The 16,008-nt window shown below is 37.8% G+C and overlaps 1 protein-coding gene across 1 annotated transcript in view; it reads left to right on the top strand.

The window, feature by feature from the left end:
• The window catches only part of LOC132103958 (junction plakoglobin-like), a 70,907-nt gene that overhangs the window by 27,682 nt on the left and 27,217 nt on the right, over nt 1-16,008 (top strand). The window contains exons 2-3 of the mRNA XM_059509070.1: nt 12,446-12,483; nt 15,140-15,301. Coding sequence (XP_059365053.1) covers nt 12,471-12,483; nt 15,140-15,301 — 175 coding nt within the window. The 5' untranslated portion in view covers nt 12,446-12,470. The remainder of the gene's footprint in view (nt 1-12,445; nt 12,484-15,139; nt 15,302-16,008) is intronic.

The following is a 16,008-nucleotide window of genomic DNA, read 5'->3' as shown; positions in this document are numbered from 1 at the left end:
TGGCGTCTGAGTCCGGGCTCGAGGGTCACACCCCGTGATTCCTTCCCTGTGAACTTTATTGTCATGCTTAGATTTCCAGATATCTCCACCTTCTGCCTTCAGAACAGGAAGTTGCAGCTCTAGTTCCCTTGATGATGTGAGTTACACTCAGATGCTTGATAAAGACCCCGGAGCCGGATAAATTTCACAAAGATCTGTCAACATGATTGAAGGCACTGCACAGCAAAATATTATATTCTTAAAATGTGCCAGTGCTACAAGACCAAATGGAATTTCAAGATATTTTTTTTTCTGAAAACAAGCATAGCAAGGTATTTCTTATTGGTTTTAATCATTTTTGACATATATTTACCAGAAAACAAATGCAAAATACTTATATGATGCTAAAATGTCATACTTTTTAATATAATTTGTTTATTGTTTAATATAATTTGTCATATAATTGCAGACATTTGAAAACTATATATATATGTGTGTGTGTGTGTGTGTGTGTGTGTGTGTGTGTGTGTGTGTGTGTTCGCATTATAAATAAAACTGTATAGACATGTTTTTAAAATATAAAAAAAACTAAAACTTTAAAATCAAGGTTAAAACAAAAATATAAAAAATAAAATATTAACAAAAACTATAATAGCACATCAAGTGGTATTAAAATAAATACAAAATAACTTTTTAGAAATGAGTGTGTGTAATATATATATATATATATATATATAAATTTGGATTTATTATTTTAATATAACTGATATCTGATAGACATTTAACTTGTATATGATTGAAATACAATACTTTGTTTTTAATATTATTTTTCATATTGCAGACATTTTAATAAAATATATATTTTTTGGGGTCCATATTTTTAAAAAATCTGATGTTTTTTAATACAGGTAGTTTAAAATTATATAATTTGCATCATCTTAATTCATACGTTATATAATATGCGATTTCTGATTTCAAAGAATATTAGTATAAAACATTTTTTGTAATATAATCCACTATAGTATCCAAAAGTATCTGAGAATGAAGTGAAATTAGTGTTCATATCCCTATAGTGCTTAAACTGAGAATTTGTCTGAGTTGCAAGTAGAACCAGAAAGACCCAGGTCCTCAAATCCAGTTGAATGAACACACAATATGTTTACAACTTCTGTTAGAGATGTTAAGCTTTTTATACACCAGGCTCTTCAGAATTATGCAAATGAGCCTTTCAGTGGAATCATCTCCAATTAGAGAAAGCTACTTTCCATGCTTTTATAGAAATATTTGTACATTATTTAACTATCCGCAATTATGGGCCAATCTTACATCATTTTAAAGAAAAATTACTGAGGAAATATAATTTTATTTATTTTTTTAATTATTTATTTATTTAAATTGTTTTTTGGCTATGGGCACTTTTGTCCATGTGCACCTTTAGAAAGTAAACTCTACAGAAGTACCCTTTTCACACTATTATTGATTTATTGAATTTGAGATGAAATGAAAATGATATTTGTTTGGTCTGAAAAAAATAGCAGAATTTTCCTAAAATGCATTTAAATCTATATGCATTTGCTATAAATTTTAAGAAACAAATGCCATTTTAGTCTCATCTTAAATTATGAATTGTTTTAAATATAATTTTGTGATGAAAATTACATTTTAAACATTTTTTAAATAAAATCGCTTCTTTGTCTGGAAGAGGCTAATTTTATAGCTAGCATTTTGATGTATACTAATACAGAAAAATAAACCATATTTTTTAAATTTATTGCATAATTTAACAATTTCAGCTTTATTACAATTGATACTCTATATAAATATATTTGTATCATATTTATCCTTTTTTTTCACATCACATCTTCTCTTGCCAAACAAGCCTACTAACTTTTTATAAATGTTTTTGTTTTATTATTTTATTTATTTATTTATTTATTGCTGACAATTGTTTTATAGTGGGAATGATGATACAATTATGTACAACTATTTTACAAGTTAGATATATTTTAATCAAAATTTTACAGATGTAATAATAAAAAAATTTGTGATGATTCTCTTCACATTTAAAGTAATAAATATTATATTGCTAAAAAGTTTCCAAAGCATCTTTAATGTAAATATCATATTACAAAGCCATTGAAATCTGATATTTAAAGATGTAAGTTTAATTTTGACTTTTACTTTCTATTTTAAATGAAATAAACAGAAATGTGGTCTCTGTTGAAGATCTGGGATGCACTGGAACGGTCCTAATGAAAGCTGTTAATGATCTCAGATCTGCAGAAGTGGACTGGCCGCTCAGGCACACAGTTTTTAATTGGTTTAGATCCTATCAGTCCGGCAGAAAGTTCTTTGTTATCTCATAAGAGCACTGACTAATTAAAACTGATATAGCATGTGGAGACCCACAAGCAATGTTTAGCATTTTTTCAACATTTAACGAAGTAAAAAGAGACATAAAAGCCATCAAGATAAACCATTAAAGTTTGAATGTTAGGGTACATTATGTAATGTCAGAATCTATAGCCTATTTGAATATTCAAGGAAAATAATACATAGCATCAGTGGCGGACTGGGACAGTAAATCAGGCCGGGAATTTGACTCCACCCCAGGCCACCTCTGTTGCTGCAGTCACCACCCAATTCATGTGTCCACCAGACCAGACTGCTAAACTCTTTGGCTCTTTCAGTTGTTTGAATTGGGTGATACTTAAAAAATAAATCTAAATCATTAGACTGTGGATGGGCAAAATAATCAAATGGAGTATCAAGGCATTCACTGTGTCTATCATCTTTCCCTGAACCCCCCTCACTCTGCACATTGAGTTTCTCTGCAATATGAAATAAGCACTTTCAATAATCTATATTAATTATGCAGCCATCAATTGTATGTCCCAATGATCACAGTCCTACTACTGATGACCTTATAAATCATAAATCAAAAAAATCATTTTAAGTCGCTTTGGAAAAAAGCATCTACAAATAAATAAACAAAAGCGTTTTCATCATATTCAAACTTAAAATCAGCCGACTTTTATTTTGGCGGGTTGCCGGCAAGTATATGCGCTTCCGGATTTAGCGCTGCTGATTTCTTTTACTGTCTATGATTAAAGAGTGTCAGTGGATGAATGTCACAGTTTTGTATTGTGCTTTGAAACGGTAGGCATAGCCTAGATTTATGGTTTCAGGTTGAAAATAAAACTTATATAGTACAGTTTTGTCACGATCGGTGTTACAGAAAACACAGGAGAGGGAACCAATCGCAGGTAAGTCATTTATTAAAGGGTAATCCAAAAGGGGTAAACAGTCCAGGCAGGGTCAAAACCAGAATATCCAAATCCAACACAAACAAGACACGAAGACAAGGCAAGGCAAAATGACGGACATGAATTAACAGCAACATTAAACAAGGACTCCGTAACACAGACTCAGACAGACCGGGTATAAATACACAAAAGGATAATGGGGAAACTGGAGACAGGTGGGGAACAATCAATTAACTAAACAAGGAGGAAGGTGACCAAATAAGGAGACAGGAAGTGATAATATGATACACACTGTGGGAACCGGAGGACAGCTAGTGGAAACCCAGGGAACACAACCCAGACACTGTGACAGTACCCCCCCTCTACGGAGCGGCTCCCAGGCGCTCCAAGACAGACACAGAACAGAGACCAGGAGGGAGACGGACAGGTGGAGGCTCAGGGGAGGGACGGAGGGTCAGCAAAGAAAAACATGGGGAACAGGCATCAGAATGTAAACACAAAACAGGAAGACCAGGAGGGAGGAGGACCGGAGGAGGTTCAGGGGGAGGGACGGAGGGCCAGACTAACAGAAAGGAACAGGGACAGAAATTAACACAAAAGCAAAAAACAACATGAAGCCCCCCAGGGCGGAGCAGAAGACCACCACGTCCTTGTGGTCGAGGCCAGAGTTCCCCAGGGCGGAGCAGAAGACCACCATATCCTTGTGGTCAGGGCGGAAGGCCCCCAGGGCGGAGCAGAAGACCACCACAGCCATGCGGTCAGGACCAGAGCCCCCCAAGGTGGAGCAGACCTTCGTGCTCAAGATCAGAGGTGACTTGCCTCAGTCCATGAAGATCAGAGGTGACTTGCCTCAGTCCATGAAGATCAGAGGTGACTTGCCTCAGTCCATGAAGATCAGAGGTGACTTGCCTCAGTCCATGAAGATCAGAGGTGACTTGCCTCAGTCCATGAAGATCAGAGGTGACTTGACTCAGTCCATGAAGATCACCGGTGACTTGACTCAGTCCATGAAGATCACCGGTGACTTGACTCAGTCCTTGAAGATCACCGGTGACCAGCCCTGACTCTGGAGGATCCGCGGTGACCAGCCCTGACTCTGGAGGATCCGCGGTGACCAGCCCTGACTCTGGAAGGATCACCGGGACCTGACTCGACTCTGGAAGGATCACCGGGACCTGACTCGACTCTGGAAGGATCACCGGGACCTGACTCGACTCTGGAAGGATCACCGGGACCTGACTCGACTCTGGAAGGATCACCGGGACCTGACTCGACTCTGGAAGGATCACCGGGACCTGACTCGACTCTGGGGAGTTCACCGGCACCTGACTCGACTCTGGGGAGTTCACCGGCACCTGACTCGACTCTGGGGAGTTCACCGGCACCTGACTCGACTCTGGGGAGTTCACCGGCACCTGACTCGACTCTGGGGAGTTCACCGGCACCTGACTCGACTCTGGGGAGTTCACCGGCACCTGACTCGACTCTGGGGAGTTCACCGGCACCTGACTCGACTCTGGGGAGTTCACCGGCACCTGACTCGACTCTGGAGGGTCAACTAGAACCTGACTCAACTCTGGAGGGTCAGCTGTGACTCTCATCCTGTGCAGCGGCGCTGGGCAAGCAGCCATCTTGGGCCATGACTCTGGACAGGTGGCCATCTTGTACTGTGGCGCTGGACCGGTGGCCAATTTGGGCATTGGCGCTGGGTTAGCGGCCATCTTGTGCTGTGGCGCTAGGCTGACGGCCATCTTGGGCTGTGGCGCTGAACCGGTGGCCAATTTGGGCATTGGCGCTGGGCTGGCGGCCATCTTGTACTGTGGCGCTGGACCGGTGGCCAATTTGGGCATTGGCGCTGGGCTGGCGGCCATCTTGGGCTGTGGCGCTGGAACGTTGACCAATTTGGGCATTGGCGCTGGGTTAGCGGCCATCTTGTGCTGTGGCACTGGACAGACGTTCATCTTGTGCTGTGGCGCTGGACAGACGGCCATCTTGTGCTGTGGCGCTGGACAGACGGCCATCTTGTGCTGTGGCGCTGGACCGGTGGCCAATTTGGGCATTGGCGCTGGGTTAGCGGCCATCTTGTGCTGTGGCGCTAGGCTGACGGCCATCTTGGGCTGTGGCGCTGAACCGGTGGCCAATTTGGGCATTGGCGCTGGGCTGGCGGCCATCTTGGGCTGTGGCGCTGGAACATTGGCCAATTTGGGCATTGGCGCTGGGTTAGCGGCCATCTTGTGCTGTGGCGCTGGACAGACGGCCATCTTGTGCTGTGGCGCTGGGCTGGTAGCCAGTTTGGGCAGTGGTGCTGGACTGGCGGCCATCTTGGGTTGTTGCGCTTGGCTGGTTGCCATCCTGGGCAGTGGTGCTGGGCTGACGACCACCCCGCCGGAAGAGACAGAAGTGGCTGGGGCATCCCACCGAAGGCGATGCTGCAGGTAGCGCACAAATTCCCAGAATTCCAGTGTCTCTAACTGCGCCATCTCCTCCTGAGACACTGGATCATCCAGCCCGCCATTAAAATAGTCCTTTAGGGCCGCATCGTTGTAATCCATGCCCTCGGCCAGGGACCAGAACACCTGAGCCAGGGTCCCCACTTCATTGCCCTCTTGGCGGAGGGCGATCAACCGAAGATACTTGGCTCGCCGCTCCGCCATCTTGGCTGGGGAATGGAAAAACGACATACCACTGGTTCCTAGAATGACGGAGTCCTTCTGTCACGATCGGTGATACAGGAAACCAGAAGATAGAACCAAGTGCGGGTAAGTCATTTATTAGGGGTTAATCCACAGAGAATAAACAGTCCAGGCATGAGTCGAAAACCAGAAGAGCAATCCAAACATAAACTAAACAAGAAGGCAAGGCAAGGCAAGATGACGGACATGAATTAACAGCAACATTAAACAAGGATTGCGTAACACAGACTCAGACAGACCGGGTATAAATACACAAAAGGATAATGGGGAAACTGGAGACAGGTGGGGAACAATCAATTAACTAAACAAGGAGGAAGGTGACCAAATAAGAAGACAGGAAGTGATAATATGATACACACCGTGGGAACCGGAGGACACCTAGTGGAAACCCAGGGAACACAACCCAGACACTGTGACAAGTTTGTGATCTAAAATGATAATTGTGCATTAACAGCTGTCAACCATGTCGGTACGCAAATGCGCTGTCAGAACATATTTATATTACGCATTTTTTATTTTGGTCGCACATGCGGACCTGCAGACCACTTATGTGCACCCCTGTATATATTATCATATTATTAAGAATATTCTAACTACAAGCAACAGCACAAATAAATACAATAGAGTAAAGATACAAATAAAATAAACTGACTTTCAGGTTTTTTTAGGTTTGTCTTGCATTAGTTTTTAGGTACAGAAATTAAAGTAATCAAATGTAAAACAGCATTGCATTTTGGACTATAAATTAAAGATTATTCTTTATTAAGGTAAAAAAAAGCTTTTTAATCAAGAGCAGTGAGTGATTTCTTGGTTGCTGTTCGATTAATATAAAGACTGTCACTTTAAGAGAATGCACTGATACAGTGTTCGTATTAGTATTGAACAAGAGTGAATGATTTGTAGAGGTATTTTTCATCGCTGTTGTTGTAATGTCTTGGAATCCAGAATGTACTGGCATCAACAGAAACATATATTAACTGAACCCTGTTTGTTTTACGTGTTATTTATAGTAAACCATATTACAGATGCTTTGTCAGATTTAAGTTGAACAGCGGTCTCAGCGCGTGTCGAACCGTGTGTGGTGAATTGAACGGTTCGGATTTTTCAGTGAACCATAGTAAATAGGCTATAAATGTAATTCTGACCGACCTGCTCCCTTACTGGTGAACATGGCTGGGATTTTGCAGCAACTTGCTGCGTCTGTGGCCAGGGCTTTTCTCCTTTTTATACGTTCCGTCTCTGCTCCTCCTTTGTGTTTACGCTCCATTTTATTGTGCGATTTTCTAAGATAAAGCCTGCCTCTGGATATAGCCAATTAGGCAGTGCTTCGCTGATGTTTGGTCATGTGGTGGTGTCATTTTCACTCCACGATCGCCTGATTCGTACATTCATAAGACCGTCAATTAATTTGCAGTTGCATACCAGCCTATTGCACGTCAGTCTGATCGACTGCACAGTGGCAGCCGGCAGGCCAGAATGACCGTCAGGCCACCGGGAAATGTCCCGGTGCTCCCGATGGCCAGTCCGCCCCTGCATAGCATGTTAAGGAATAGATGACCCATACATTTAAATTTGCTGAAAATGTACTCCCCATCAGGCCATCCAACATGTAGATTTTGTACTTCAGTTCAGTTCAGATCAAGAAACAGTCTCATCTACATTTTGAATGGCCTGAGGATGAGTACGTTTTCAGCTAATTTATAATTACGGGTGAGCTACTCCTTTAATGTATAGAAACATGTGATGTGGAAGTATTGACAGTCGGATCAGTAGGTTCCTTAGTCTAAGAAAATGTTTAAAAAGTGCATAAACAATATATATTCTGCTCCAGTTAATGTTAAGAATGGTTTCTTATTGACCATGGCAAATCAAATTCCATCCCGCAGAGCATATTTCTCAACTAAATTGGATTCATATCCAGAATCCAATATCCCATTTTAATGTTTTAGTTCAGCAAAGTACATTTCTGCAGTTAATATCACTGCAACCATGAACATGAGAGTTGAAAATGACTAGAAATTGAAGCAGTGAGAAAAGGGAATGAACTCTATAGGCTAACACTGAACTGTGATTAATGCCGTTCAGAGACTTTGAGGTCTTCCTGTGAAATTCAGTACATAATCATTAAGATGATCCAGTATGTTGTGCATTTAAGAACAAGAACATCCCTTTTTTTTAGTGTCTCTTTCATGCTATTGAATTACAGTGATGTTGTATTTCCCCCCTGCTGGTAATGTGATGCTCCCGCTGCGGGTCAGTCATGCTCACTAAAGTTTTAAGGTCCTATTACAGCCATGTGGTGGAAATATGAGTGATAATCTTTATGCAACACTTTGTACCGGCTTCTCTGCTGAAAGCCAAAGAGGTTATATTCTACACTTTTGTATCATTTCATTTGATGTAATTGGTCTTGTAATGGGTCTCATTCATTAAAAGTGCATGTGGGATTCAAATTTGAAAATTTGAAATTCTATATTGATGAGTGTTTTGGGCTTTTTTTTTTCTTTTCTTTTTACCTTTATTTAAACAAGGTCTTATTAATTTGATCAAAAGTGACAGTAAAGACATTTATAATCAAACCATCAAAGAACTGTTTTCAACATTGATAATAATAACAAATGTTTCTTGAGCTGTAAATGAGCATATTTGATTGATTTCTGAAGGATCATGTGATGGAATTCTTGTTTTTAACTGTATACTGCATACTCTGTATGTAAAAATGTGAAATGGCGAGTATTATTGTGTCACATGACCACACTACTCTCATTATATGCATCTATAATTCAGAGTGGTGTCCAGTTCAATGTTGGAATTTTTATTTCTTCGCTTTTTTAATTATTATTTTGTATTTGCATTTGTAATTCAATACATTTGAGTTCAAAATTAAATAGTTAAAGTTGATTAACAAGTCAAAAAATCATCAATCAGTTGAAGTTGATATTGCTTCCAATTCATTCACCGCTAGATTTGGATGGGCATGTTGAGCGCATTGCATTGTGGGATACAGGATTTCACAATGTATACTATCAAGTGGCAACCTTCCCGTCTCTCTCTTGAAACCAACACGGAAGTGACTTAAACTGCAATTCATCGACTGGCCACTAGAGACTGGCCCCAAAAGGGAGTTAATACCGTAGACCACCCGCCCCCCCCATGTTGAAATGCCCAACTTTACAGCAAAAAACAAAAAAAAAAAAACAAACGCCTGGTGCAGAAAGTGGTTTTGGTCTAAATAGCTGCTAAGCTATATAAATATATAATTAACAACTCCACCCACGTCCCTCCTTTCTGCCCATTTTCTATACAAATAAATTTTCAGTTTTCCTAAACTTAAACATTTAGCTCAATGAGTTACCTACCGTTTCTTTCAGTGTGTAAATGTTCTTCAGCAATAGTAAATATAGTAGTACTGTTCTCGAATGACTTGTTCAGTTTATTCCAATAAATAGTCTGTGTGAACTGGGAAACCAGCATTCAGATGATGCTCACAATTGAATATGTTTTTCCATGATATGGCTCCTATAAATTGGTTGAGAAGCTAATGTGAGTGAATAATGGCTGGTTTAACTGCATTAGTGAGTGGATGTTTTCTTATGTGTCAGAATGTTTTCTGCTGTAACGTGTAGCTTTATTTTTTATACTTTTAGTTTTCAAGTTATTTTGTTCTATTTAGCTTTATTTATATTTCAGTTTTAGTTGGTTTAGTACTCAATTTTTTTAAATTATTTTCAGTTTAAATTTTGTTATTTCAGTTTTGTCATGTGCTTTTGTCATATTTGTGTTTATATAGGCTACAGTATAGATATAGAGATATCAATGTAGGTATAATTCTAATTAGCTTTATTGTATTTTTGTTTCAGTTTTAGTCATCATTTTAGTCACTTAAGCCAAAACTTATATTTTTAATTTATATTTTAATATAATTATATTTAATTTAACTTATATTTTAATTTAATTCAGCTTCGTTTAAATTGCTGAAAATATATACATTTTTATTATATAATTTGTTATAATAACAACACTGATCCAGTTGATGTTCAGGCAGTCCCAGATGTCAGCTTCTGGTCAACTAGTCATCCAGTAATTGACAAGCCAATCAGATGTAATCTTTCCTTAATTTTATGAGTAGTCCAGTAATTATTCAGGCAACTGAATGATTAGTTGATTTTGAAAGTGTGTAGTTTTGCGCATCATTAGAGCATGCATTATATTTGAACATTTACAGCTACATGTAATGAATTTTATCTTCTGCTTAAATCCTCACACACATGCATTCACATGACATACTCTTGCTGATGGACTCTCAGATATGAATCTGTCTCGACGCTTGCATAGTAAACACGAAGTACAGCAGCGTGTTGCCAGAAATCAACTGACAGCTCTGCTGGTGCTGCAATGTTCATTGTCAAGTGTCCTAAATACGGCAGAGACCTTTAGTTGTATCTGGTGTGTGTGTGTGTGTGTGTGTGTGTGTCAGGACCACAGCTATTGTAACACCAGAACAATGGCTTGAGTGTAAACAGGTAGTGTCTGATGAAAAAAAACAGACTGAGATCTTCTCCAAGCATTAATCTTCATCAGAAGTGTTGTCTTCTGCAGGAAGTGAGTTGTGGAGAAAGAGATACACTGACTCGGACAGACCTTGGCCTTCTTCAGAATAAAAGTAGAGACTTCCTTTCTTTATTTGAGACCTTTCCACTGCAGTCTGTCCCTCACATCCATTCTCACATTCTCTTTAAATGTAATTATTATTTTAAATAATTAATTATTTAAATATGTAAAGAAATATATTAATATTTTATCAACAATAACAATAATAATAATATTTATATTCTAATATTTCAGTATTAATATATTATTATTGCAATAGTAATATCTTTTTTTTATTGGTTACATTTTTAACATTTTAAATTATTATTATTATTATTATTATTTTAAATAATTAAAATTAAACCAATACATAAATATTATATTATATTTAAAAATAATAAATAAATAAAATAAGAGTACTAATATCATAATTTATTTAATTTAGTTTTTATTTTGGTTGAAAAACTGCAGGGAGCCTTTAAAGCTTCACATTTTTTCATAATTCTGCATGTTGGAAAAAGCTGTATATATAAGGAAAAATTATTTATTCTAAATCATAATTTGTAATACATCATTTTTCATTGTTTTGTTTGTTTTGAGCATCCTGACTTTCAACGGCTTGAGTTTGGGAGACTTTCTGTTTGTTCAGCTAATAGCAGGCGTGTTCGAGAAACCTATTTGAAATAATTGAGATATATATATATATATATATATATATATATATATATTTATAAAATCTCCTGTTTGGTGATGCTAGTGGCAAAGAGATTACACACTTCACCTTTAAATTGATTAATTTTCTTCAAGATTTGATGTCAGGAATTTGTCCAGTCCATGTCACTTTTAATGAAATCAGCACTCATGCAAATTACTCTGAAATTACTCTGCTGTCACTAATAAATGACTGTACAGCAGCTTTTCTCAATGATTTTCATTAGATATGCTGTGAATCTACTCTTGACACAGACATCCCGGTAAAGTCACTTTATATGCATATTCACAAAATATCCGTCACTCAAATTAAATAAGTTTTAGCCTGGCCAGGAGCCTTTAGAAATGAAATGTCACTGTGTTCTTATTAGGATAGTTTTGAGTGAGTTGGAGAGCATTTTTGCTCATATCCCTGAATTTTAAACCATAGTTGGGACCCTGTATGCGACATCTCATTTTTGAGATGAAAGCACTCAAGTATAATTTTCTTCTTCGGCGCTGCCATCCTGATCACATGTGCTAGCTATAAAAACTATAAAAACTAAAATTTCAGCTTTAAATGGGGGCTCAATAGCTGAGGTTCAGATCCGATGAGAAATAAAAGATTGTAAATGCACGAACACAGAACTTTTCTCACTATTTGTTTGCAAGGATGGTGACATTCTTGTGAACGTGTCATTCATAATTTTTACAAATTGATTCCATATCGAGTGTTCTCTACCACTAAGTTCATGGCTCAGAGCCGTTTTTGCTCCTGAAGTGGGTTCAGATGAAGGTGTCATCTCTATCCATCATGCCTCTTGAACGGTCCTCACCTCCAGTCATATATCTGCCTGTGGTCTGTGCTATGAACACGAACGGTGCAGGTATTATAAACATAAACCTGCAATGAAACAGACTCTTAAGACTCTCAGTCCTTGAGAATATAAACCGTAAACTGTAGGTCCCATCAACTTGCCCTGCTCAGACTTTGAACTTCAAATGAAGCATTGAAATTTCACTTTGGGAAAGCTGCTATGATTTGTGCATTCGTTCTATGCAGTAGTTTTATAAATAGCATTGCCTGCTCACTATTTTTTAGTCCCAGTGGTGCTTTTCCCACTAAACTGGTGCATGCTGTCATTTCACATTGCAGATCACTGCATTCATAGTTCATCCCTCTTGTTCTCTATGCAGTCTAAGACTTTTCATTATGTTTTATCACAGGTTGAATTAAGGCTGGACAGTGGTGATGTCACTGCAAAGTAAGTTTAATCATTTAAGAATTGCTAAGTTTGATGTTTGAAAAATGTACTTAGTTTAATATATTTTCTTGAATTTCGTTCTGGATGTGAAAGCTGGATTTGAAAGCTAGATGTAAAGTGGCAGGTTGATACAATAGAATCCAGAAGTCTGAGACCACCTGTAAAAATGCTCTGTTCAATTAAAATTTATAAAATGTATAAATGACAATATCAGCATAAAAAATTAAGTTAATGAAATAAGCATAAGTCTCACTTTCACAGTATTTGATCATAGTCGGGGTGTCACTAATTTGCTTATTAGTAGCTTAAAAATTTATTTACTCAATGTTTTACAGTTTTATAATTTGTTTAATGCTGTCATTCAATTAAACGACATTATGATTATTATTATTACAATTATATAATATATTTAAAATATCTTGGATGACTTTATCAAAATAACTATTTTGTTATAGTGTTTGTGTGTATGTGTGTGTGTTTGTGTGTGTGTGTGTGTGTGTTTGTGTGTGTGTGTGTGTGTGTGTGTGTGTGTGTGTGTGTGTGTGTGATGAACACCTGCTGTTAACAAACATAAACACGGAGGGAAAGCGAAACACAAGAACTACAGTTGATTTCCAGCCTTAGATGAAATAAATGAAAATAAAATACATTAAATCTCTCGAGATATCAGGATAATTAAACAGCTCCACAAACAGCATTAGCAGCTTCACGCATTACTAACCAGATTGACTTGATTTCTTTCAGTCGTCTAAAGAAGCGCTTATTGAGAGTTAACAGAGGCTTAGATGTTGATGGTTTATTGTTTTGTTTTGACACTACCGTGATGGTGATCAGTGTTTTCTTTCATCTGGCTCTAAGCCTTGACTTTTCAACATTAACTTTTCTTTGGCTGTTGTAACCATCTGTTTTTGAAGCACATTTGTTGTGACAAAACAGAGCCACAAAGGAAAAAAAAAATCTGGTATTGTTGGTTATGTTTTGTTTATGACATAATCATCATGTAACTCCTGAATCACTGATCTTATTCAGTGTTTCTTCCCTCCCGAAAATAACTGGACAATTCAGAAGCATAATTTCTTTATGACAATGCATGCTGGGTGTCATGGATGAGTAGCTGTAGAATCACTGGAATGTCATAATCAGAAAATATAAATCAACACCCATACGATTAGAAATTGAAGGAGATCAGTGAATCAGCAGAGTAGATGATGATCATGACCACTAAAGTAGTAAACATCAGATGAATCATCAGATCTTAAATGCACAGTTACAGCTTTAAAGAAAAAAAAAACAATGTTCAAAAGTCAAGGGTCAGGAGCCCAACTAAAGCAATCACTGATTTCCACAATGAACGAAAACAATAAAACATCATCATCGAAACCTCTGTAATTATCACTAAGAGCTACTGTAGATGTCTGACAGAAATCAAGTCAATCTGGTCAGTAATATGTGAAGCTGCTAATGTTTTTTGTGTAATTATCCTCTTTAATGTCTTTTATTTCAGTTGATTTCATCTAAGGCTATGGCAGAAGTCAGTTGTAGTTCTTGTGTTTCTCCTGTTTCTGTTCTTGTTGTGTCTCTTTCCTTCAGTGAATCTGCTTGTTAACAGCGGGTGTTCTATATTAGTCCACTCATGTAGGGAATAGTGAATGAGGGTATAGGGTGTGATTTGGGACACAGTCTCTGAGTGTCGTCTTTGAGTGCTGTTAATTCATGGTATATTGCAGCAGACTACTTTCTCGAAAATGACCAATATTACCCTGAATGCATATGTTATATTACTGTTTAATTGGAAAGCAGTATGTTAAAAAATTTGGTAATTGCATATATATAATAAAAAAATCATATCTGTACAGTATATATGAAAAAAGAAGATACAGACCAAAGGTTTGGACACACCTTCTCATTCAAAGAGTTTTCTTTATTTTCATGACTATGAAAATTGTAGAGTCACACTGAAGGCATCAAGGGCTGTTTGACCAAGAAGGAGAGTGATGGGGTGCTGCGCCAGATGACCTGGCCTCCACAGTCACCGGACCTGAACCCAATCGAGATGGTTTAGGGGTGAGCTGGACCGCAGACAGAAGGCAAAAGGGCCAACAAGTGCTAAGCATCTCTCAGGAAACTCCTTCAAGATTGTTGGAAGACCATTTCAGGTGACTACATCTTGAAGCTCATCAAGAGAATGCCAAGAGTGTGCAAAGCAGTAATCAAAGAAAAAGGTGGCTACTTTGAAGAACCTAGAATATGACATATTTTCAGTTGTTTCACACTTTTTTGTTATTTATATAATTCCATATATAATTCCACATGTGTTAATTCATAGTTTTGATGCCTTCAGTGTGAATCTACAATTTTCATAGTCATGAAAATAAAGAAAACTCTTTGAATAAGAAGGTGTGTCCAAACTTTTGGTCTGTACTGTATATATATATATATATATATATATATATATATATATATATATATATATATATATATATATATGTGTGTGTGTGTGTGTTTGTGTGTGTGTGTGTGTGTGTGCTAACATCCCACAATTTTTTATGAATTATTTTCCATGAATCACATTTGCCGACTCCATTTGAAATGATCTTGATCTGAGTCGCTAAGCCTTGGTCAAATATTTGTTAATTTTCATGCTCATCTTCCGCAGTGAGTGAGGCAGAGGGGGCTGTGAAGGTGGAAGAGTGGCAGCAGACGTTTTATGCCTCAGACTCGGGCATTCAGTCAGGAGCCACCACCATTCGAGATGAGGACCAATCTGAGTGCAGTAAGAAGTACAGCGTCAGTGCCAGCGCTGGCGAGAGCGCCACTGGTAATGTGTTCTCTCCAAAGGTCTCCCTTCGCCTCTCCGGAACATTTTGATGAATTATATGACCCGAGGGCCTATGAAATTTCACATTAGAGTCAGTGGCATTGAACCCATCCATGAGGCCTGTGTCATTTCACTGGACTTGAGCAACATTCAGAAAGCATTTTTTTGTTTATTTTGGGATTTATTTTTTTAGATATAAGAAGTGCATCATCTACGTAAGGATATGCATTAAAGCAGTGGTCACCACCCTTTTCTAGCCATTATCCCTGACCATTATCCCTGGGCTTTATGAAAAACAAGATCTACATATTAAAGAATTGATATAAAAAGACAGCCCAGATTGTACTTTCAATATGAGGCCTTATATTTAGTGTTTTAATTAGCAATGCACCGATCATGCAACCAAATTGACCGATTCCGATGGTTGCCAATATTTTTTTCTTTTAGATGTATTGTTTAGTTTTTTCTTTTTTAAGCAAATTTATTTATTGTTTATTTGCTCTATAACATGCAAACTGGCCTTAGACAAAAATACCTCTAGCCGTTTGAAATTTGTAGCAACCACTGCATTTTAAACAAGATCCAAACAAAGATGTCCAACACATGTTGCATGTTGTTTTTGTTAAAATTAGATTGTTTAATGTTCAGATTTAAAAGAAAAACAGAATGGTCTGACTTTATCTTTTTGAAATTACCCTACATAAAAC

This window comes from Carassius carassius, chromosome 25, assembly GCF_963082965.1.
Source record: "Carassius carassius chromosome 25, fCarCar2.1, whole genome shotgun sequence".
NCBI lineage: Eukaryota > Metazoa > Chordata > Actinopteri > Cypriniformes > Cyprinidae > Carassius > Carassius carassius.
Note: the sequence above shows the minus strand (reverse complement) of the source record. Positions and strands in the feature narration are given on the sequence as shown.